The sequence below is a fragment of the Nesoenas mayeri genome (genome assembly GCF_963082525.1).
Source record: "Nesoenas mayeri genome assembly, chromosome: 25".
NCBI classification, from domain to species: Eukaryota; Metazoa; Chordata; class Aves; order Columbiformes; family Columbidae; genus Nesoenas; species Nesoenas mayeri.
The window spans coordinates 4,610,984-4,634,981 of record NC_137549.1 but is presented as its reverse complement, the minus strand read 5'-3'; the positions used below and the strand labels follow the sequence as shown (position 1 = coordinate 4,634,981).

Genomic DNA, 23,998 nt, shown 5'->3' with positions numbered 1-23,998 from the left:
CTTGAGAAGCGTGCCGTGCTGCATCCCTCCATTCAGCCCTGAATCCTGGTGCTTCTTTGGAGTCCATTGCCAGAGGAGCTTTTTCCAAGGTGAAATGTACCCAAAACACACCTGATTTTTGCAGGACTGTTACCAAAGTCATTGTTTGGAGTGGTGAGATGTTGTGCATCAGTTATAGGCTGCTTGACCATCAGAACAGCAGAGATGCTTCATTTTGCCTGCTGATCCTCTTTAATCAAAGGATTCCAATGTGCTCTTAAGCGTTGCCCTTAGGCAGGAGGCAGATGCTGGCATTGCTACGTTGCAGACAGGAAAGTGCTGCAGCATGGAGGGTTCTGTGCACATATCTGAGAAAGTGATGAATCCAAAAAGAATTTTTAAACTTTGATTTGCTGCTTTTTTTGTCAGAAGCTGGAAGGAAAAAAAGGGCCTTTGGTAAACTATTGAGTTGACTTTTGGATACAAATCTCTGTTTTTTGCTGAGTAAAATACTAGACTCCATATCAGGAATTTTTAGAAGAAATAGAGCGGAGGTTCAAGTAACAGAGCGAACCTGGGGGGAATAGTATTTTGTAATTTTTGGTTTCTCTTTTCCTAGCAGCTTACCTTAAACCAGAGTGTGGTGTTGGGGGAAAATTCAGAGTCCCAGCAAGGGTTGCAGAAATCATTCCTATGTGCAGCTTTTAGTGCATCACTGTGGGACATGGCGTTTATTCTGTGGCCTCGAATCTCTGCTTGTTGCCTCGGATCTGCTCTTCCCCGGTTTGTGCGAACTGTTCTTGGCCAGAGCAGCGTGCTGAGAGCTCCCCCTCCTGTCTCCAGCCCCTGGAGCCGCGGCTGGGACAGAGGGATGGAGATGGACAGATGAGGGCCTGGGGATGGAGGAGGACAGAGCAGGGCTTGAAAAGGATTTTGGGGTTGAAAAGCGGTTCTTTGGCAGGGCTCAGTGGAGCTCCTCGGAGTACAGAGGCTCAGTGGACGGGACCGGCCCATGCAGGGGATGCTCCAAGTTGGTGGGACCTGTGGGAACCTTCACTTGTGCATCTGTCCGAGCCCAGCAGGCACTGGAGGAGCTCAGGCAGGGGCTCTCCGGGCTCAGAGGAGCCCTCGGGGGCTGCGGGAGGATGAGGAAGGTGAGGAGCGGCTGCTGGAGCCGGCAGCGCACCTGGAGCGGGCGGGTGGGCAGGACCGGGCCCGCACCTCCGCCCCTCCGCCCCGGGCTGCAGCCCGGCCCCCTCCCCCGGTGCACGCTGTCAGGAGCAGGCGGGGACCGCAGACAAAGAGCCGGGGCCGGAGCCGAGCGGGCACCGGGGCCAGGAGGGGGCGGCCCGGGGGCGGGGACGCGGCGGAGGCGGCGGCCAGAGGCACCGGGGAGCCGAGCCCGGGAGCGGGGCGGCGGGGGAAGCTCGGGCTGCGCTTCGCTGGGAACAAAAGGCTCCTCCTGCCCGCGGAGAGAGCGGCTGTGGGCCGGGGCTCCGAGCACCATGGCCCGCAGCTGCTGTGCCTGGGGGGTCCTGCTGAGCCTATGCAGCCTGCTTGCTGCCCAGCCCCGGGAGCGGCAGTGAGTACCGGGACCCCCGGGAGGGGCGGTGGGGAGGGAGGATGGACCCTTCTGGTCTGCTCTGCATGGGGCTCCGGGGTGGCTGCACCAGGCGCTTAACAAAGCCCGTGAGAAGTTTCCCCTCGGGGGGCTGGGGAGGCGAGCGGCGCAGTTCCCCAGCCCGGCAGCACGTTTGTACTCGCCGGTGTAAAAGTGCATAGCACAGCGGAAAGAAAAAAATACAAGAAAGTCTCCTTAAAAATACCTGCCTCTGGCGAGCGGCTGCAAAGCTTTTATCTGCGAACAATTATTTAAGGAATCCGGGGTGTTGCGCCGGGGCTGCTGTTGTGCTGGGGATGGTTGAAGGTAGCGCTGTTTGCGCCCGAAGAGCGTGTGAAACATTCTTGTGGGGGAAAAGCATCCAGGGAGAAACATTTCACCGGGGGGAAAGTTCTCTGGCTTTTAGAAATTGAATCCACAGCTCGTTGCAGTGTGTTCAGTTTAACTTTGATTAAGGTTTGCTTTGTTCTTTAGCCCTGGTTTATTATAGTCCGTCAACACCGTGAATAGCTGCATTAACTGAGTGCCACGGAGAACTTATTTTCACTTGCTTACTAGAAAATATTTCACGTCCTGCCAAGTTTTGGTGTAACCTGACAGAGCTGTTAGTCAAAAGTGCTGTCCAGTCACTGTCAATTTAGCTGTTTAATTGCTAAGCTAAATATTTGATGCTAAAATACCACTTATTAAGTGACTTAAATAGCCTTATCAGCGGACTGATACTTGGGGAAGAGTTGCAGTGATGTAGAACAATGTGAATACATGTGCTTCACATCTGGCTCCGCAGCACTGTGCTGTGTGACACTTGGAGTCTAATCATTCCGTACTGGATGCAGATGGTACTCGCTCTCCCTCTGCAACAACATGGGCTATGTCTGTCTTACCAAGAATTTTGCAGGCTAAGTAGTAACTTTTTATTGTTATTTATTGTTGTTCTGATGAGTTTTCAAACCTGGAAACCATAAGGGTCTGAATCTCCAAGGACCCCGTGCAATTTAGCTCAAATGCCACAGAGATCTGAACTTCCTTTGGGGGTAATGGGATCTCCATGGCAATGAGGCCTGCTGAGAGAGAAACAGGGGTTGGAATTTGATAAAAGATGACTTGGGGGCTGTAAAACACAATCATCCTCATCCCCGAGTGATAATTAATCATGAACTAAAGCAACCTGGCTCATGGAACTGCAGAAAGGCATGAGCTGAGCCATTGGGCTTAAAGAGACATACAAAAAATCGCCTCGTTTAAAAAGAAAATCCTTTTGGGAAGCAAAAACCCCCGAAAGGTGTGTAATGAAGAGAATGTAACCATGTTGCTTACAGCCCAACGCATCAGGGAGCACAGTCTGTAATGCTTGTAGCTGACAAGTTGCTGGCACGATGCCATTGGGCACAAGAGTGGGATGGGTTCCATTCAGAAACGCGGTGTGTACGGGAGGTCTGGGCTGACTCAAGTGCTTGTTTTCTGCCGGGCTTTTAAACTTGCATGGTACAATTGTTTGGAAAAAAAAGTGGCAGCAGAACTGAGAATTTGAGCCCAGTCTTGTAACTGCAGTTTCCGGGCTGCTCCTGTATGAGTTGGAAGTTTAGACATGTTACGTGAATGCGAGTGTGACCTTTAGAAAGTGCTGAGTATCAGCTCTGAGAGTCACTTCTTCTAGATGAGAAAATGGACCCATGAAAAACAATTGAGGCAAAAATGTTAGAAGTATCTAAATTGTTTCAAAACAAAGCGTTATCTACAGAACTCTACTGGAGGCTCAGGTACCTCTTTATTCTTTCATGAACTTCAGCTTTTTTATTATGAGCTTTTTGTATATTTAGCTTGTTTATCTATAAGATATATGCAGTAAACATCAATATTAGTGTCTTTATTTAAATATGAAGAATTTGTAAGCTCTGTTCATTTCTGTGTGCATTCTGTGTTCCTTTTATGCTCCTCAGGGGCTATTTAATTGCCGCACCTTCTGTTTTCCGATCGGGTGTTGAAGAAGCTATAAGTGTAACCATCTTTAATGCTGTCAAGGAGACAATGGTCCAGATTCAGTTAGTAGTCAAAGGAGAAACTGTGTCCCGAGGCCATGGAACGGTTCTGGGTGAGTTCTTGTTATTCTGACTTTGAGAACTAGTTTATAAGTCAAGGTGATAACGGAACTGGAATCAAACTAATATTTAATTTGTTGACTACTGCTAAATATTCTCTGTTGATTGTGCTATTGCGGTTTTGATATATGTCATCTCAAATATCCAAGGCCCATAATTTTGGAACAGCAAGACATACAGAGACTCTGGGTAATTGATACTCAAGAGTTCTATAATGAATAACTTTCCTTTTGAAACCAGAATGTTTGACACTGGGCAGCTGTATAAGGAATAAGGTGATAATTTCAATATAAATAAAAATGTCAAGTCTACAACAACATCATCATTTTCTACCCTTAGTTTAAAATGAGTGCTGGAAATGCAGTCTCCCCATTGTCTCTGGTTTTATCCTCCTCTTGTCTTTGAAACTGGCTGACAATTGCTAAGTAATTCAAAGGGAGGGATGCTTACACATATGGGCAACATATGCTAAAGAGAAATCTTAGGTATGGCTGTATCCAGCAATCAAAATAGATTCTGTGAGTGTTTGTTTTGAGAATTATTCACAGAATCACAGAATCAACTGGGTTGGAAAAGCCCTCAGAGATCATCCAGTCCAACCCTTGGTCCAACTCCAGTCCATTGACTAGATCAGGGCACTAAGTGCCATGGCCAATCTCAGTTTCAAAACCTCCAGGGCCGGTGAGTCCAGCACCTCCCTGGGCAGCCATTCCAATGCCTGACCACTCTCTCTGCACAGAATTGCTTTCTCATCTCCAGCCTCAATTTCCCCTGGCAGAGTTGAAGCCCATGGCCCCTTGTCCTATTGCTGATGCCTGGGAGAAGAGCCCAATCCCCACCTGGCTAGAACTGCCCTTCAGGTAGTTCTGGAGAGTGCTGAGCTCACCTCTAAGCCTCCTCTTCTCCAGACTAAACAAGCCCAGCTCCCTCAGCCTCTCCCCATAGGGCTTGTGTTCAAGTCCCTTCCCCAGTCTTGTTGCTCTTCTCTGGACCCGCTCCAGCACTTCAATCTCTTTCCTGACCTGAGGGGCCCAGAACTGACCACAATACTCCAGGTGTGGCCTCCCCAGTGCAGAGCACAGGGGAAGGATCACTGCCCTTGTCCTGCTGACCACGCTCTTTTGGATACAGGACAGGACACCATTGGCCTTCTTGGCCACCTGGGCACACTGTTGGCTCCTCTTGAGCTTCCTGTCCATTAGTCCCCCCAGGTCCCTTTCTGCCTGGCTGCTCTCCAGCCACTCTGTGCCCAGCCTGGAGCGCTGCAGGGGGTTGTTGTGGCCAAAGTGCAGGACCCGGCACATGGCCTTGTTGAACTTCTGCTAGCCTTACCCCTGGTAGGCTCATTTACCAGCTGATGAAGGAAATTGTCCTCTATACACTCTAGGAAATTCCTAGACTGCTTTCCATAGCTTTCCTGCTGCACGATGGCTTCCAGCTCCTCAAGATTCAAGTCCCAAAAGAGGCCAGGTCCTTTTCACAGCAAAACCCTTCCATGAGCAAACCCTTTGCTGCAACCTCAGCCTTGGTGGGAACCTTGCAGTTCACCTTGGGCAAAAATGGTAAAGAAATGTGGACCAGGTTTATCACGGCAAACTCTGCCAGGTCCGATTTGCTCACCCTGCTGATTGTTTTAGTCCATGCAGGAAAATGGCTTCAGGTGAAATCATAACGGAGTGTGGCAGTTAGAAGCTCTGTGCCATGCAATCTCCTTTCACTCAGCTGCAAAGGTCTAAAACCTTAGTACCTTAATTTGGGAATAACTCTGTCTTTCTCTCTTTTTAGATAAAGGAACAATCAAACTGAAGGTGAGTGTCCATTAGTTTAAGATGTTTTTCTTTGCAGTGCAGCTACTGCATCATCTCCATTGTCATTGACCTATCAGTACGTTAAAGCCGTTGATTTACAGAGGTCTAAGGAGCTTGGTGCTGGTCTGGCGTGACCGATGGGATCTCCCTGCCTAGGTGGCAAACGGCAGAGTTTGCTTTGCCTTTTCTGTAATTACTGTTTGGCTGATGCTGCTGCCCTGTCCTGCCAGTAATTAAACTGTATCAGGGTATTAGATTCTAGAAAGGCTTCGATACTCCCCGCTCCTTTACTGGGGTAATATGCAAATACGTAAGTACCTAGTCATGTCAAGAAAGTGAAATATAGACAGCAGTTATACCAAATGCCATAGATTTATTTATCCGAAGACTGTACCTCACTGTTCAGTAAAATCCGTAGTGTCACTGCTGATTTGTGTGGGGTTTTTTTTCACTCTCAAACTATGACCTATTATCATAATATTTCTGTATTATCAGATTTCTTTAGTTTGTAGTTTTTAATATAATGTGATTTTAAGTCTTATTTCTCTCAAGAACTGGTGCAAGCATGGATGTCTTGGGTTTTATTCCTCTTTCTCTCAGCAGAACTATTTCTTCCGTAGCATGGTCCATTTCCCCATGTAACACACATTCTTTAGTGAAAGCTGCACATGTAGATCAAATATCACTTTGCTTGAGTGATAAAGGGTAGAAGAGAATTTCCTGCTGTGCTTTTAGCATGACTTTTCCTCCTTTGAAGTTTATACATTGTAAAAGACCCAGTATGCTCTTCATTTTCTTTTTATTGCTCACACATAGTTATGCTGAAATGCAGCAGGTGGCTGCTCTTTACTCACTCAGCGTCAGTTACGTTCCCCAGAAAGCTCGGAGGCTTTTTCTGTGTCTTCCTCACCTCGTGGTGGGTTTTCCAGGTGCCCTCAGGACTCCGTGGACAAGCGCATCTGAAAGTCTGGGGCAACCGGCACCTGGCAGGGGACGGCTACATCTTTCACAACTACACCACCGTAACCATCGACAGCAAAGGGTCATCAGTGTTCATCCAGACGGATAAACCTGTCTACAAACCCAAGCAGAAAGGTAAAGCGACCTTGCAGAACTTGCCAGATGCTTGGGCTGCTTTAAAGCGAAACTTGCAGGTTCTAGGGTGAGAAATTCTGCTCAGTGTCAGCTGTGCTGATTGATACATTTCCTCTTTTCCTTTTTTCAGTGTTGATAAACCTCTATATGGTGACTTCTGACTTGAGACCAGTCAACGACAGGGTAAAGAAAACTGTTTTCCTTCACGCTGTAAAATATGATGGAATGCTTGGCAACCTCTATTTTATTCTAATGTACATTTATGCAGAAATGTAATTGGATTTCTTAATCTATTTAGGCATGCCTTGCAATTGCTTGTTGGTTTTTACAACTTAGGGTTTTATTTTTCATTTGGTCGCCTCCCTGTTGAAGGAGAATAGGCAGTTTGTAGTGCTAGCAAATAGAATGTGACTATGGCAAAGCAGTCAGAGTTTGTCAGAGCCTTGCACTCTATTGAGGTGATGCACAAAGTGTTACGTTTCCCATTAAATGTGTGAGTGAAATGGATGTTTCTCAGGTTACTCTTACCAAAGGAGAGATGTTGAAACTTGATCACTTCATTCATCCTGCCTTGCTTATGTCGACTCAGCAGTTCGTCACAAGAAGCAGAGAGGTAGCTTTGGTTCATAAAGCTTTTTATTATTTTTGTCTTTCAGATCGAAGCTTATGTGGTGGTGAGTATCTGTCTGCCAGTCACCCAGCGTGTGTCCCGTACAGGCACAAGGGGAACGAGTCGCACATCTGTGCTTCTTCAAACCCATTACAGCCATTCCCAACTGTAACCTCTGCCATTACCTCTATCCCTTTCTCTTTAACTGATCTGTGTGCCTTTTTTTGTTATCACCAACAAATATCCTTGTTTTCTACGTCACTTTCAGACATCTGTTCCCATTTTTCAGCCTGAGAAGAACTGGCTGACTTCACTGTCTCAATGTGCCAGTCCCACTCAATGTCTCAATGCCACTGTCTCAATGTGCCAGTCCCACTCAGTGTCTCCCTTTCCAATGCAAACACGCTCCCCTCCTTCACCTGCCTGGGCTGCTATGGCAGGGCCAGTCTCATCTCTGCACCCAAACATTATGCTAGTGGACACTAGAAATTCATGGCAAGGAAAGGGTGCTCCTCTCTTCTTCCTTCTGAGGTGAATGAGAGGTTCCTTCTGTGTCTAGTCTTCTTTTCCTTTCTAAACCACGTGTTTTCTTTAGCTGTCAGCAAGCAGAAGAATTCACCCTCTTGTTTGCTTTCAATCACAGACCTAATGCTGACAAAAAGTTCATCTGACTTTGCCATCTAAAAATTGTCTTGCTAGTTGTGCAGCTGCCGTTGTGAATAAAAAGAAAGCGTCTCAGAGGCCAGGTCATCCCCCCCAAATAGGTGTCTTAAGATAGGTGCAAGATCTGCCGCTGACAGTGCTTGCTCATGTGTGTTGGTTATAGAGGCAGCGTCCTTAAATGAGTTTTAGACAGAAAATGCCCCCGGTCAAGTGTCCTCAGAAGATTTTTGGCATATGTTAGTTACACTTGAGCTACTAGTGAAATGTATATTTTACAAAATGAAGTTCTTTGTTGCAAATGGAATTAGATGTATTAGTAATGTTCATTTTCACTGTGATGTTTCTCATTCCTAAACCGCTGTGCAGGATCCTCGGGGGTCTCGTATGATAGAGTGGAGTAATTTGACGCCAATTTGTTGTGGTGAGTTTCAGACTTGATTTTTCTCAGTGATTGTTACTTCCTTTGCTCCTATTTGTCCTGAGTTGTGTTCAGCCAGCCTTGCCAAGGGCTGCTGAGTGACGCGGTTCACAGTATGTTGTTTCCTTTCGCAGGTATTGTCAATATGACTTTTCCCTTGTCCGATCAGCCGGTGTTTGGTGAGTGGCTCATCTTTGCTGAAATGCAGGGGCACACATACAACAAATCCTTTGAAGTTCAGAAATATGGTGAGTTGGATCCAAATTAACTTTGACTATAACCCAAGCACATTTGGAAGAACAAAATAGTATGAAATATTTTTACTTGAGATGAAACACCTGAGAAACAACACATTTAATATGTCATGACAAAACATTCTCAGAAGGCTGCAGGGATACAGACACTTGCAACTTAACCAAACCCTTTCTTCCTGTCCTCAACACTTCATAAAGTAAAGGACCCGAAATAGAGTGTCATATTGCACAATCAATTAATGTAACAAAGATTTAATTTTCTGGGAAACTCCCCAATATTTTTCAGTCTGTCAGTGTTTTCCTTCCTTTCCTAGAGCCCTCCCTGCAACTATGAATTTTGGTTTTTGCTACCCCCCTTTTCAGTCTCAAAGCCCCTCTGAAAAGCTTTTGCGTTTCTTTTCATTGTAGTATTACCAAAGTTTGAGCTGCTGATCGACCCCCCTCGCTACATCCGCGACCTCTCGCTGTGTGAAAAAGGAACTGTCCATGCCAGGTAGGAACGTGTCCCAGATAAAGCTCCATTATGTAAGTTGTAGTACGGCCACGGGATGGGTCAGCCGCTGGAGCTCGGATCTCACCTGCTGCAGACTTTTCAGATGATTTCTGGTCATCATCAGAAGCTTTTGTACGTAAAAGCCTTCATCAGACATGTTGACAGTAACAAGCTGGAAAACTTGCTGTGATATTGTTTTCTAGATGTGCAGGTCACATGGTACGGGCCTATGATATAACCGGGAAAGCAAGAAACCAGCTGGAAGTTAATCGTTATCCTCTTTCCATTGCAGATATACATTTGGAAAGCCGGTGACAGGAAAGTTAATTGTCAATATGACCATAAACGGCGTAGGGTACTACAGACATGAAGTGGGACACCCTGTCCTCAGGACCACTCAGGTGAGGGAGACCATGGACTCAGCTGCGGTAAAACGCCTCCTCTGTGCTCTTTGACGTTGAGACCACAGCCCTGTTTCGTGTTACTGATGGAAGATCAGAAAATAAATGAATAAATGCGATAATTTGATCCAGCATGATAAAAATATTATATGTTTTGACACAGTATGTTTATGATTTGGAGGGATGAGAATTTGTTGGTGTAATATTCATCTGGTTTTAGGAGGATGGAGCCAGGCTCTTCTCGGTGACAACCAGTGATAGGACAAGGGTTGATGGGTTCAAACTGGAACACAAAAGGTTCCACTTGAATTTGAGAAGAAACTTGTTGGGGTGAGGGTGGCAGAGCCTGGCCCAGGCTGCCCAGGGGGGTTGTGGAGTCTCCTTCTCTGCAGACATTCCAACCTGCCTGGACACCTTCCTGTGTAACCTCATCTGGGTGTTCCTGCTCCATGGGGGGATTGCACTGGATGAACTTTCCAGGGCCCTTCAACCCTTGACATTCTGGGGTTCTGTGAATGCAAACTTAGGTTTCTGTTCCTCCACACACTGTGTAGATTGATGGCTCGGCTGCTTTCGATGTGTGTGTGAAAGACATGATGCCGGCTGATGTTCCGGAACATTTCCGAGGGACGGTGAATATCTGGGCCACGGTCATCAGCTCTGACGGAAGCAAACAGGTTACGTTTGATGACTCGACACCTGTTCAGAAGCAGCTGATTGATATCAAGTACTCCAAGGATACCAGGAAACAGTTCAAACCTGGGCTGCCTTACAAAGGAAAGGTAAGATTAGAATTAGAGACGCTGATGTGTGGCTGATATACGGTCATACTGACTTGATCCCAGGATGTCATACCATGTTCTGGTGTGATTTTTCCCCACCTGCTGTTTCTGGCATTGGCTGGAATTGCCTATAATATAAACCGTGTTCTTCTATAAATCAAACACTTTGTAGGTAGAAGTCGCTTACCCTGATGGAAGTCCAGCTGACAGAGTCACTATCCGAATTAAAGCTGAACTCACACCGAAGGACAACGTTTACACAAGTGAACTGGTCTCAAGAAATGGACTGGTGGAGTTTGAAATCCCCTCCATCCCTACAGCTGCCCAATACGTCTGGCTGGAGGTGGGTGAAAGCTCTTTATAGGATTAGCGGGCTTTAATGTAACTAATCTTGTCAAACCTGCACTTTGTAAATCAGTGCTACAAACAGGGAATCAGTGCCTTTTAGCTTCAACTTCATGATTTAAATGCAGCAAACACTTGCTTTGTTTCTTGCTGCCACTACAACTGATGTTGAAAAGCATCATGAAAAGATGATTCTCCAAACACAGCTACACACAGTAGTAAGTGTCCAGTATTTGGAGAGTGCTCTTGCTGTAAAGCTGGAAAGTGTAAAATGGGAGACGGGGATACAGTGTAAGAAGAGAATACAAACCAGGCTTTCTGTACCTGCATAACATTCAGATGTAACTTTTGTTAAGACCAAAGTGACGGCAATTGATGGGAAACCGGCTGGGGATCAATATCTGCCAAACTACTTGTCCATCAGTAGCTGGTACTCGCCCAGCAAGTGTCACATCCAGCTCCAGGCCCCAGACAAACCTTTCCAGGTATGTTGGCTTCATATTTCATCATGGCAACAAGTGCATTTATTGGTGTAAAGTCCTTTGTCAAGTGTTTCTAGCCATTGCTGTTTCTGGGATCTGGGACTGTTACTGTTTCCACTACAAAGGCTGAAGTAGCTGCAATTGAGCCACCAAATATTTGTTCCATGTGGGCTGCACAGGGTTCTAAGCAAAGTGCTTTTGGTGTTTTGTGCAGCACCTCATCCTCCTTTGTGCTGTGGGAACCGGGGCGGACGGTGGATATAGGCACTGACAACATCTGAGATTTCAGATTGGAATATGTGGTCTGTGCACCTCTAATAACAATCACATAGCAATTACTTGGTGAAAATTACTTTAGTCCAAGTCAACAAATGCTGAAAGATTGGAAGTGATGTTAGTGGGAGTGGCTTAATGACTAAAGATCCAAATTAGGGCTATGTAGTCTCACTAGAACTTCAGTTTAAATCTCAGCTGGATCTGTTTAGTCTTCCAGTTATTGAACTGTGAACATACTTATCTCGTCTTCTCTTGTAGTTTTTGTAGATGCCTCTCTAAAAATGTGCTCCTTCCACATCAAGCTGTCAAATCTCTCTCTTAAAGGAAAGATCTGATGTAACCGTGATTCCTGTTGCGTGTCGCTTTACTGAGAGCTATTCAGGGTTTATTCTCTACCCAAGAAGAAACTCTGAGGGTCTGCGTGTTGCTTTGTGGAAAAAAAGATAGGTGACTTTTGGCAATATCCACCCCTAGATTGCCATGATCAGCAGGGCTGTCAGGCTGCTTTCAGACTTTTTGTAGCCAAATAAGAGATTTTTTTTTATCGTTGCATTTCATGGAAGTTTAATGGCTAATTAATCTTTTACAAGTTTCCTGAGGTATGGAAAGGGGATTATACACTGCTAATCTGGACACATTGTTCTTATTATAACCTGATTAGAACTAATTCTTGTGTGGGAAAGTTAGGAGTTGGATGACCAGCTGATGTGGGAACTGTTCCCCTGCTTTGCCAACTCTTACTGGGTGTTCCAATTAGCTACATTCATTTTTTAATGAATTGTTTCATCGTTTGCACTGGGGAATTCTTAATACTTCAAATATTTAATGTCACGAGGCACTTCTTGGACTCCATGGCATTTTCGCTGTATTTAACCTTTAGCAGCTCCTTCTATCCAAGCCTTTGCTGATTTGGTTTGTACCATGTGTACATTCTGGAAAGATAACACTGTTAGCGCTGAAGAAAGAGGTTTTTCAATAGATTTCGTTGGGATTTAACATTGCTGTTCAGTCTTAGATGGGCTCTGCTGTGCGTTCAACGGCAGGAGGATCAGAAGTGGAAGCTGCTGAAGAAATGTTACTGAACACAAGTGTTAGTGGCTCCTTGTGTCCCAGAAACAAGATGCTTGTGTTCCTGGGGGCATTGGCTGCTCTGCAGGTCTATGACTCAGCCAGATTGCCCCAGTCCCCGTCCTGGTGTCTGTCCTGTTGGGCCTGGGGATTTGATCTCCTGGGTATTCAATACTTAGCAAGTACCTCTGGGTACGGGACTTCAGGAGGTCAGTGTGCTGCTCTGAAACCTATTTCAGGCATCGGATGACTTTACCCAGAAAAACCCCCTCTCTCTGCTCCTTAATTTGTGTGTCGGGGAGCTCCTCGAGTGCCAGAGTTGCGAATTAGTATCACGACTTGAGTAATTTGAAAGCATTTTCCCCTCAGATCTATTCCCAGTAGTTTCGTGCCACATTGGTTATGTTTGAATTAATATTTGCCATATGAAAGTAATCACCGTGTATAATCTCAATCGAACTGCAAAGACTACCAAACACACGTCTCTTCCCGCTCCTAACCCATCTCTTTCTTTTTGGGCTGGGCTACTGAATGGGTGTCTAAAATTCAACCAATTCTGACAGCTGCTCTGTGCCAAAAGGCTTAACTTTCAGGATTCCAGAGATTCCTTCATTGTTTTCATTAATGCACACAACCCCCCGGCCCATTCTCCTGTTGGACTCGCAGGGAGTGCAGAGCTGAACACAGGCCCCTTTTTGCCTGTGAAGAAAACCCATGGAAACAGCGCTAATGTAACATACATTTCTGAGAAGGAGGGGGCCCAGCTCTTGTGGACCAAAACCCACACAGATTTCTGTGCTTTATCAATAAAAAGCGTGCGTTGCAACAGACCAGATCTTTTGCTGTTCTGTCCCTGGGTGCAGGTAGGAGAGGAGGCTTGGATTGCAGTGAAGTCCACCTGTCCTTGCAACTTCACTCTGCATTATGAAGTGGCATCGCGAGGCAACATTGTCCTTTCAGGACTGCAGCCCAGTAACGTCACCCAGCAGAGGAGCAAAAGAGCCGCCTTTCCCTTGGAGAAGAACGTTGATATCACACACTTCCCAGGAACAGGTAGCTAGCATCACAAATGCACTCTTGCCCCTCCTTTTTTGGTAAAACAACCCTCCCACAAACCTAAGTATCCTTTGACTTGAAGCTGATGCTTCTTAAAGGGCGTAGAATAATTTTCTGCAAGAAAAATTGTCATATCCATTGCACACATAATTAATATATATAAAAAATTTCCAAGAGAGACAACTCTTGGAGAATTTTCTCTAATCTTTCTGTATTCTCTCCCTTTGCTAAGAAAACTCTAGTTTTCCTTAATGTGCTTGGCTTGGGATCATCTGAGTGATCCCCAGGGGTATGGGAGGCCTCCCAGCCTTCATCAACTCGAGAGTGATGCCCAACAGATGCAAGCCCAGCTACAACCCCATCCCATAAGCTGCATAATCCTTTTTCAAACCCATTTCTAGTTTTCTCAGCAGTGTTCTGCAGCAATAAATACCATTATTTGAGGGGTTATTTTAAATGGCTTGAGAACTTAATTGTACTTTTCTTTTTTTAGCACCTCCCAGCACCCCTGCAGCAGAGGTTGAAGTCTGCATGACGTTCCTCCGGTTCTCCGTGGGTGCCAGCATGGCTCCCTTGGGCCGTCTGCTGGTGTATTATGTCAGGGAGAATGGGGAAGGTGTCACGGACAGCCTGCAGTTCACCGTTAAGTCCTCCTTCGAAAACCAGGTACTGGCAACGTAGCTGCTGGAGAGGAGGGAGCAGCGTCTTGTTACTCTTCATCTGCTGATGATGAGTCGGGATAATGGGATTTTATGTTAAATTCCTAGGTTGAAGTGGCTCTCTCAGCAAATGAGACCAGACCGGGTGATGTTGTGAACATCAGGGTCAGAGCTGCAAAATCAAGCTGTGTCTGTGTTGCCACTGTGGATAAGAGCGTCTACCTGCTGAAGACAGGTTTTCAACTGACAGCCAGTCAGGTAAAAGGACATTTAAAGCACTGAGATCTTTCTCTCGGTCCTGCTGTCCACATGTTCCCTTCAGCAAGCAGCCTTCAACCCGAAAGACAACAGTCTCTCCCCTTTCCCTGCAGGTTTTTCAAGAGCTTGCAGAATATGATGTATCTGATGCTTTTGGAGCTCCAAAGGAAGAAGGGCACTTCTGGTGGCCAGGCATGTCCTCGCGTAGACGCCGTAGATCTTCTGTCTTTCCCTGGCACTGGGACATCACCAAGGATGCTCGCTTCGCATTTACAGTAGGAAGAATCAAGCCTCACTTCTCTATGGAGTGTCTCTTTTACTTTCATGTTTGCAGGATGATTTTCAGCTCCGTAGGCAATTCCTTTTTTCATGTGGAGGCTGTTTCTCCAGGGGTGTAGGCTGCAAAGCCATTTCTGAGAACAGAAAGCACGCTGTTCCAGCAGAGAGATCGGAGAAATGTGCTTTGGTTCTGATCAGTCTTGGTGTGGGGGCAGGTGTCCTGTTAGGTGAAGGAATTCAGCAGATGCTCTGGAGAATCAGGTGGGACCAGAAGGTTCCTGGGAGCGTTGGGGAGTGCACAGGTCACTTCTGCAGTGACTTGAACCGGGAAGGAAGGTGGAACATGAGTCTTTCCTTATAACCTTTCCCCTTTTAGGCTCTCCTTTGGAAATCCTTTAAACCTCTTTCCTGTTCTGCCAGCTTCTGTGGCCATCCGTGTGAAAGCTCAGTAACATTTTCTTCTATCTTTGATCCTCCATCTCTTCATTCTTTGTCCTTTCTGAAATTTTAGCTAAACTGTTCTTTCGTGTTGTCTTAAACCCCATAGGCTTCCGCATATTCCCCTAATCGCTCGGTCTCAATGCTAAACTCTAAATCCTTGTTACTTCCCACTGCTGCGGGAGTCACTGCTGCTTCTCTCCCTGATCCGTTGGCGTTTTTGCTCTGATGCTTTTTTCCCTTACTGAGAGGCATAAATTCTTGGGAAAAGATAGATGTGCTAATAGCTGGGATGTATGCATTGCTGGGGGCCTGATCTGTAAGAACTGCATGTGTATGTCAAGAGAACAAAGCTCATACTCCCTTTGGTGTCTGGGAGCTGCTGTCTCGTGTGAATAAGTGCAGTTGAGGCAGAGCTGGCAGACACATTTCGCAGGCGTTCTGTGTTTTCACTGTGGAGCTGTGCGGCCCGTTTCCATTCTGCTTGGCATTCCTGGTGTGCAGAATCGGTGCTGCTAACTGCAGCACTACGGGTAAAAAGCTGTAATATTATATTTTAGGGGAAAAATATGCATAATAACTTTTCACCTGTCGCTACCTGGCAGTTACACGTGCCCAGTAATGTCAGATATTGGTTTAAATGGCTTTTCCAAGCAAACAAGAGCTTTCATGTAAAACCTCTGCCTATAAAATGCCTACATATTTTCACATTAACGGTCATTTTTATATGAACTTCTACAAGTCCTCAGGTTTCAATTGAAATGTACCCCATAAATGTTGGAGTAGGGTTGGGGGATTCTATTCAGGAAAGTTTTTATTGGTACATGTTTAATACTTTTTTTCCCTTGCTCTCCTTTTTGTGGTCATCACGTTTCTGTCCAGGAAACTGGCCTGGTTGTAATGACCGACATAGTCAGCTTGAACCACAGACAGAACGGCGGCATGTACACGGATGAGGCCGTCCCAGCCTTCCAGCCGCACACGGGGACGCTGGTGGCGTCAATGCATTCGAAAATAGCGCCAAGGTAACGTTGTTGTCGGAAAGCATGTTGTCTATTATACTCTTAGCATTTTTTTTCTATATTCTTGGCTGTTTGCCACCTCCACGTCCCCAGGAAATTGTTGAGTTTAGACAAGGTAGTGTTGGGGAAACTCTTCCATTATCTTCATAAATATAACAAAAAAAATATAACTGACGCTACTTTGTTAAATTTAAATCATTTCTGGAAAATTAATATTGCCCAAAAGGATCATTTCAAACTATTTGCCTGTCTCAGTTTCCTGTGATTCTTATTCATGTCCCAGACTGATGTGCGTATGCACGATGGGATCTTTTGGAAAGACTATGTAATTAGTGTCACAAATGATCACGGAACCACAGAACATCAGGGGCTGGAAGGGACCTGGGAGGCTCATCCAGTGCAATCCCTCCATGGAGCAGGAACACCCAGATGAGGTTACACAGGAAGGTGTCCAGGCAGGCTGGAATGTCTGCAGAGAAGGAGACTCTACAACCCCCCTGGGCAGCCTGGGCCAGGCTCTGCCACCCTCACCGGGAACAAGTTTCTTCTCAGATTTAAGTGGAACCTCTTGTGTTCCAATTTGAACCCGTTACCCCTTGTCCTGTCACTGGCTGTCAACCGGAAGAGCCTGGCTCCATCCTCCTGACACTCCCCCTTTAGATATCTGTAAACATGAATGAGTGCCCCCTCAGTGTCCTCTTGTCCAGCTCCAGAGCCCCAGCTCCCTCAGCCTTTCCTCACACGGGAGATGCTCCACTCCCTTCAGCATCTTCGTGGCTGCGCTGGACTCTCTCCAGCAGCTCCTGTTTAACCACGCAGCTCTCCTGGCTCCCTTCCTTCACTTCCTACATGTCGAGATGCTCTGATCTTGTGCCCGGTAGAAACAGCCCCTGCACACCAACCTACTATCTTGGGCCCCTTTACCTTCAAGCAGCCTTGCCCATGGGATTTCCCCCAGCAATTGCCTGTAAAGGCCAAAGTTTGCCCTGCTGAAGTCCAGGGTTGCAATTCTGCTTGCTATCCTGCTCCTGCCACACGAGATCCCGAACTCCATTTTTTAATAATTCTGTGCTGGCTAGAGTCTGGGCTGGTTATGTGACCTGCATTCAGGTGAGAACATTTCTTTATCAGCTACCGTTAAAACCATCATATTAAAAGAATTCATTGACTTATTTCTTGTTCTAGCCGAGCAGAGAAGAGAAAAAGAACCTTCTTTCCCGAGACCTGGATCTGGCACTGCCTCAACGTCAGGTATTGATGGGGAGTTCCCGTAATTATATCCGGAGGGTCGTGTCCTCTTCAACTGCAGAAAACAAAGCTCTTTAAAACCTGTGACACGAGCATGTCCCACAAACCTGAATTTACTGCCCAATAAATCATGATTTCCACCTGGTACAACTGGAACTAGAAAAATGAATAATCAGGTAACTAATCTCTCCCAAAAACTGCCCGTCTAGGACAATTTGAAACCATTTTTAAAGGCTTCTCCAGGTTCGCAAGTAAACTTCATTCTCAGTAAGTGATTATAAATTCAATTTGACAGGAACTTGCAGCAAGTGTATTCAAATCTGTTCAATTGAGCATGAAATATGCTTTGTAGAAATACACAAAGAATTCCAGAAGTGCCCATTTGGGCCTCAGCAAGCTGGGGCAGTTAATTGTAAGCGGGAGAGTTTGGAATAAAACGCTGCAGATTGCATTTTCTCCACTTCGTTTCATTAGAAACGACTGAGCTGAGCATTCCTTCATTTCCACTCTCTTGAACAGGAAGAATTTGCTTTTTTTTTTTTCTTCTACCATTTATAATTATAATATACAATATAATTATAATATACAAGCCTCAAAAAAAAACCAACAAAAAAACAAAAGAAACAAAAAAAAAGAAACAAAAGCCCAATGTCAACTTCCCAAACCAATTCGAAAAATTCCTGGAGCCTGGCTGGAGGGTCTAATGGCTGGAAATGTGTGTGTACTTCGGCCTCCCGCCCAGAAGAGTAAGTGCCCTCATGTGTGAAAATAATGTTAATGCTGCTTATGGGCTGAAATCCCAGTGGAAAGAACATCAGCTGCAACAAATTGTCCGGTGAAGCAGGTGGGAATGCTGCCAGTGGTGGAGCTGGGACACCTCTGCTCTCTGCTCCGGGCTGAGCTTTAGCGCAGGTACCAGCCACCGAGCTCCAGGCGGGATGGACACCTAAACAGTCAGACACTAATGGACTTAAAAGAAGTTAAAATAAGTTGGTGCTGTCAAGCCAGGTGCATTTCCCAGGCTCTGCACTCCGCAGTTTGAGCTGGGGAGCCACGTTTACTGGGCAGGGTGCTTGGAGACTGCCCGACCCCAGTCTGCCTGCTCAAAGGTGGAGGGATCTCCAGTTTTTTATCAGACTATTTATTTTAATCCTTTTCCTACTGTAATCGAAACACACAGACCAGTACGTGACACGTGAACAGCTTAGGCTCATTGGAAACTGCAAACAGTTGAGTTAAAGATACCTCTTTGGTGCCTAAAAGGTGAATAACCTTCAGTTGAGAAGCGATGAAAGCGCAGTTCTTCATTTGCTCCTGGATTTGAATCAAGCGCGTTGCAGCGTTGAAAGACAGCGTGTTATGCTGTAGAGTCCCAGAGCTTGTTCTGAAGACCTTGCTTTCTCATTTTCCATGCCAACTGAGGGGCACGTTGCTCTCGAAAGATTCCAGAGCTAGCAGCATGTGTATCAGGCTCTGGGGAATAAATAAGAACTGGAGAGAAAACAACCTTAGGGTGTACTCATAACTGCACCAATCATCCTGCCAGGTGAGCCATGAAACAGCTTTTGTTCTTGCTTTAGAGGAAATGTTTGCTGTTCCAGGCAAGGCCAAAGCTGCTTTGCAGGAGGGAAATAGCAAAGTCTACGGAACTAAATTGAATTTCTGTTATTACAAAGCATGGAAGAGGATACCAGGCTTATGATAGAGTGTTATGGTATGCACAGTAAAGCTAAATACTCAGAATAGGAATTTGATTTTTAATAATTACTTTCAATCTTCATTGGAAGAAAACGATGGGTTTGGAAATTTTCTGAGTCAGGCATTCCAAAAACCGATGGAGCAAAATGTCTCTGAATCGGAGTATTTGCCCCTGGACAAGCAGCTGCTGAACTTGGTGGCTGGAAAGTTTGTCCTTTGCCCTTATGTTCAAGCAGAGTCTGCAATGTGTACAAGGGCAAAGGCTTCCAACCAAAATGACTTTTTGAGATGCTTGCCTCTAAGAAAAGTGACTCTAATGAAGGTGCAAATGCTCATAAAGCTTTTAATCCATTAAGAATGCGTATGTTATGTTTCATGGATCGGTTAATGTGACCATCCAACCCTTGTTGTTCCTCGCTCTCTTTGGCAGCAATCTATCGGGAGAGGCGCAGCTGCGCGTGGAGGTGCCGGACTCCATCACGACCTGGATAACCGAGGCCGTGGCTCTGTCTGAAGAGAAGGGCTTGGGCATCGCCGCGCGGACGGAGCTGAAGACGTTTAAACCCTTCTTCATCGATTTCACCCTGCCATACCACGTCATCCGCGGCGAGCAGACCAAAATCCCGCTGACCGTCTACAATTACTTAGCTGTCTGTGTGGAGGTACCGACCCTCTTTGTTCCTGTTGCTGAGTCACTAAATTCTCTTTTAGCATTAAAATCTCTGAAGTTATCTACAAGTTATAGTAAATAAGGTATAGGGTTAAGGTATAGGTTAAGGTAAGGTATAAGTAAATAAGGTAAGGGTGGCAGAGCCTGGCCCAGGCTGCCCAGGGGGGTTGTGGAGTCTCCTTCTCTGCAGACATTCCAACCCGCCTGGACACCTTCCTGTGTAACCTCATCTGGGTGTTCCTGCTCCATGGGGGGATTGCACTGGATGAGCTTTCCAGGTCCCTTCAACCCCTCACATTCTGGGATTCTGTGATCTGTCCAGCTGCAGTAGTTTCATTCTGAACTACTTGTAGCCTTGCTGAACTGAAAGCAGCACTCTCAGTTAAATATATTAACTAAAAAGTTTGAAGAGTGAATCTTCTGTGCATGCCAAGATTTTCTTAAGCATTTTATGGGTTTCAGATTCTTCACTTAGGCGGGTTGGTTTTGCGGGTGACATTTGCAATAAATGGCTTTCAAAAATTTTCACAGGTCCACGTGAATATTTCTGTTCCAAAAGGCATAAAGTTTGTTGGGCATCCTGGGAAGCAGCATCTGACAAGGAAGAAGTGCGTTGCCCCCGGGGAAGCGAAACCCACCTCTGTCGTTCTGTCCTTCAATGAGCTTGGACTGAGCAACATCACTGGTAGGGTAGAAATAAAACCATCTTCATTTGTTTCTTAGAAACAGATTCTATAGCTGAAGAGTCTGTGTGAACAAATTTTCCAAGATTCCCTGGTGATCAGTTTTCCTGTTACGTGGTCATGTAAGGTTTGAATCTGTTACAGCTACAGAGACTTAAATATTAGACTTATTTAAGAGAATAACAACAAATTCTTTACACCTTTCAAGCAAATAATCACGGTAAAAATTATGCAACACTGGAAACTACGTAAGAGTTTCCCTTTTGCCCTGTGGCTGTGCAAATATGGTCCTCTTTTAGATGTGGCTGTTCAAATACAGAAGAAAGGTAATAGTTGATACATCAAGCTCTCTTCTGTACTTAATTAATCTAGATCTTCACTTAAGCTCCTGAAGATCTTCCTCTCTCAGTCTCTGCTGCTTTTCCCTTCTGTTTCTTAGCAAAAGCTTTTGCTTATGGTGGGACTGGCTGCTGTCAGGATGGGGTGCAGACCTCCAAGAGCGGCAAGCACTCAGAGGACAGTTACATGGACAAGAGGACCCCGGTGGCAGTGGATTATGTTCGCAGTAGTGTTATTATTGAGGTAAGAAAATATGAATTTGTAACAATCCAGAAAAAATAAAGGGGGGGCAAGTCCTGCAAGTAAAACTGAACGGCCCTTTCTGCTAATCCAAGTGCTGTGTTTTTATGTGTGGGTTTCTGTCTTTATACAGCCAGAGGGACTGGCCAGAGAATACACCTATAGCGTGTTCTTCTGCCCGAATGGTAAGTTCATGATTTGAATGAGCCATTAAGTTTGTTTGATTTAGTTATAAATAGAAACGTGTGGAAAAAAAAACCTTAACAAGTCTTTGTTTCCATTTGTCTATGATTGATGAGTTATGGCGGGCAGGAGGAACTTTGAATAAAGAGGCTTTCTGACCTGGTTGGCTAATTATGAATTTGCTGTAACTGCCCAAGTGATTTCTGGAAATAGCAATTAAATTCCTTTACTTTCTGAAACAGTTTAAGTATTCAGCACTGTGGACAGAAACTGTGACTGTACTTCATTTTCAGCTGATGTTTTAAAATTCAGTGCTGGAATCAGTATGTCCGTTCTGCCTGAGATTTGGATGGCTCAAAGCTGGCTGCTCCGGCTAAACAGGGATGCTTTTGACCACTAGATCAGAACCGAAAAATCACAGATTTCAGAAGAAATCCAGCTGAGCAGTTTGAATTGAAGGATCTTTTATATTGCAGGGGGTATAAACAGAAGATGGGAAGAAACATCCCCATTTACCTTTAAAGTTTAAGAGAAGCTGGTAAAAAGAACGTTTACTTGGGAACAGTGTGTTTAAGTTTTAGCAGGTAGCTATGGGTTATTTTTGAAGTATGTGAGCTAAGCTCTAACTCTTACAACATTCCGTTCTTTTTCTGACTAGAGAAAATACACATTTCTACACCTAACAAATACGAGTACCAATACATGCAGAAACCTGCCCAGATGACGCACTTTGACATCGCTGTGAAAGCGCACAACGACGCTCACCTGGCCTTGTCCTCCGGGCCGCACGACGTGGCAGAGATGGCCGAGATTGTTATTGGTGGCCATCAAAACACGAAAACCTGGATTTCCATCAGCAAAATGGGTGAGCCGGTGGTGAGCAGGGACACGGCCGGCATCCTCTCCTGGGATGAATTCCGCAGCTTCTGGATCAGCTGGAAAAATGGAATTATCCAGGTAGTGAATTTATCTTTGTAATGGCCTGGAAGTCTCGTGCTTTCTTAAAGAGTTTGAGCACAGAAACAGCAGGTTGTAGAAGACTAGAGCTTTGTTCCTAGTGCTTTTTCTCTCTTAAGTCTCGATGAGGCTGTGTTAATCAGGACATATCTGCTTGCCACATTGTGTTCTCAGAACCTCAAGTTTTGATGTTTTTAGTGCTAAGTGTGCTGAAAGCCTTGCAGGTCAAGCCTGTGGAGTTCTCCTGAAACTTCCTTGGGTTGCTTTGTGGGTGGGAAGGAGAAAGATCCTGGGACATCTGCAATGTTCTCTGGTGCACACATTAGTTCCCAGGTCCAAGGACACAGGACAGACTGATTTCATACGTGTGCGTTCTTGGAACTGCATGGTTTTTTGTCCCTTTCAGGTTGGCCACGGTACTCGGGTGCTAAATGAGTCTATTATTGTGGAGTGGACAGTCCCCAAACAGCTTGAGGTGAAGTACATTGGCTTTTCCACAGGCTGGGGGTCAATGGGAGAGTTTAAAATTTGGAGAAAAGAAGAGACTGATGAAAATCACAATGAAGCATTTACTCTTGGAGTTCCCCACAACATAATTCCAGGATCAGAAAGAGCTACGGCTTCAATAATAGGTATCAATTATGAGGAGGTATCAATAGGTACCACTTATCAAATATGAAGAGATTCTCCAGCTGTTACTTGCCTCTGAGCAGTGTTTGGGTAATACGGACCAGACAAGGCAGTCTCAGGCAGTTACAAAGTATATGCTGCTTAATTCTGGGAGAATAATTAATATGTTTTTTGTCATTTGCTTAAACCCTGTTTGAGTTGACAGTGACTTAAAGCTGATATCGTCCGAGGGCTTTGCAGAGCCTCTGTCTGCTAGAATTCATAGTATCCATTTCATAATCATCCCAATCGCAAATGGTCTAAACTAGTGATCTAAATGGGGGAGTCGTGGACAATCAGACTCTGAAATATCACATTTCCTTATTGCAGCAAGAGCTAAAGGGCTAAAACTTAAAATTCAAAGGACTTCCAACTTACGGTACAGGTGATTTAAGCTGACTGTGTAACTAGTAGAAATTAATGTAGTCAGGTGAGTTTTAATCATAAGACATCAAAAGTAAGTGAAGTGTAATTCCTTGATACTGAACATGTCTCTTCTTTTCCAAACAGGAGATGTGATGGGTCCTACATTGAACAACTTGGACAATCTCTTGCGATTACCATTTGGGTGTGGGGAGCAGAACATGATCCATTTTGCTCCTAATGTGTTTGTCCTGAAATATCTGCAGAAAACCAAACAACTCAGTCATGATGTGGAGAGTGAAGCCACCGATTACCTTGTTCAAGGTAACCTACGACACAAGCCTTTTCTCCTTCTATAAATTGTAAGTTAGAAGAGAGTTTTACTAGTATCACATTGTCCTTTCTAATCGAGAGTATCTCAAGTGATGAGGATTCGTCATTTCTTGTAGGGTGATCTCAAAGATTAACAGATTTTGACAGCAAGATGTTTTCCCCTGATATAGAGCCCGTTATTACCATACATAACTCCTCGTTTACATGCTTATTGATTTATATTTCCCTATCTCCCTAAACAGCTCAAAGAAATCTATCTTTTTTATGCATGGTTTTTCTCAGCATTTGTTTGAGAAGAGCCACGTGCAAAATAGTTTATGCAGTTTTCAGGACAAGTAAGAATTTGGAGATCATTAAAAACAAGAATGACCCGAAAGGACAAAGCTGCCTTGTGTGTGAGTCAGACAATAGCCATGTCATGAAATCAGAGGTGACAGGGCGAGGTGGTTCTCCTCTGAAAATATAAACAGAAAATGTAATCTGTGATATATTTCTTGTATTCAACAGCA

The 23,998-nt window shown here is 45.1% G+C and overlaps 1 protein-coding gene across 1 annotated transcript in view; it reads left to right on the top strand.

The window, feature by feature from the left end:
• Window positions 1-1,484: 1,484 nt before the first annotated feature.
• Window positions 1,485-23,998, top strand: part of CPAMD8 (C3 and PZP like alpha-2-macroglobulin domain containing 8) — a gene marked incomplete at its 5' end in the record, with an annotated part of 40,165 nt that continues 17,651 nt past the window's right edge. The window contains 26 exons of the mRNA XM_080359186.1: window positions 1,485-1,561; window positions 3,541-3,692; window positions 5,485-5,507; window positions 6,437-6,602; window positions 6,733-6,785; window positions 7,259-7,276; window positions 8,242-8,296; window positions 8,428-8,541; window positions 8,956-9,040; window positions 9,333-9,441; window positions 9,996-10,223; window positions 10,396-10,566; window positions 10,925-11,053; window positions 13,258-13,447; window positions 13,944-14,116; window positions 14,218-14,367; window positions 14,481-14,642; window positions 15,967-16,109; window positions 17,292-17,357; window positions 19,483-19,714; window positions 20,254-20,407; window positions 20,845-20,987; window positions 21,118-21,169; window positions 21,826-22,124; window positions 22,531-22,756; window positions 23,304-23,480. Coding sequence (XP_080215312.1) covers window positions 1,485-1,561; window positions 3,541-3,692; window positions 5,485-5,507; window positions 6,437-6,602; window positions 6,733-6,785; window positions 7,259-7,276; window positions 8,242-8,296; window positions 8,428-8,541; window positions 8,956-9,040; window positions 9,333-9,441; window positions 9,996-10,223; window positions 10,396-10,566; window positions 10,925-11,053; window positions 13,258-13,447; window positions 13,944-14,116; window positions 14,218-14,367; window positions 14,481-14,642; window positions 15,967-16,109; window positions 17,292-17,357; window positions 19,483-19,714; window positions 20,254-20,407; window positions 20,845-20,987; window positions 21,118-21,169; window positions 21,826-22,124; window positions 22,531-22,756; window positions 23,304-23,480 — 3,547 coding nt within the window. The remainder of the gene's footprint in view (window positions 1,562-3,540; window positions 3,693-5,484; window positions 5,508-6,436; window positions 6,603-6,732; window positions 6,786-7,258; window positions 7,277-8,241; window positions 8,297-8,427; window positions 8,542-8,955; window positions 9,041-9,332; window positions 9,442-9,995; window positions 10,224-10,395; window positions 10,567-10,924; window positions 11,054-13,257; window positions 13,448-13,943; window positions 14,117-14,217; window positions 14,368-14,480; window positions 14,643-15,966; window positions 16,110-17,291; window positions 17,358-19,482; window positions 19,715-20,253; window positions 20,408-20,844; window positions 20,988-21,117; window positions 21,170-21,825; window positions 22,125-22,530; window positions 22,757-23,303; window positions 23,481-23,998) is intronic.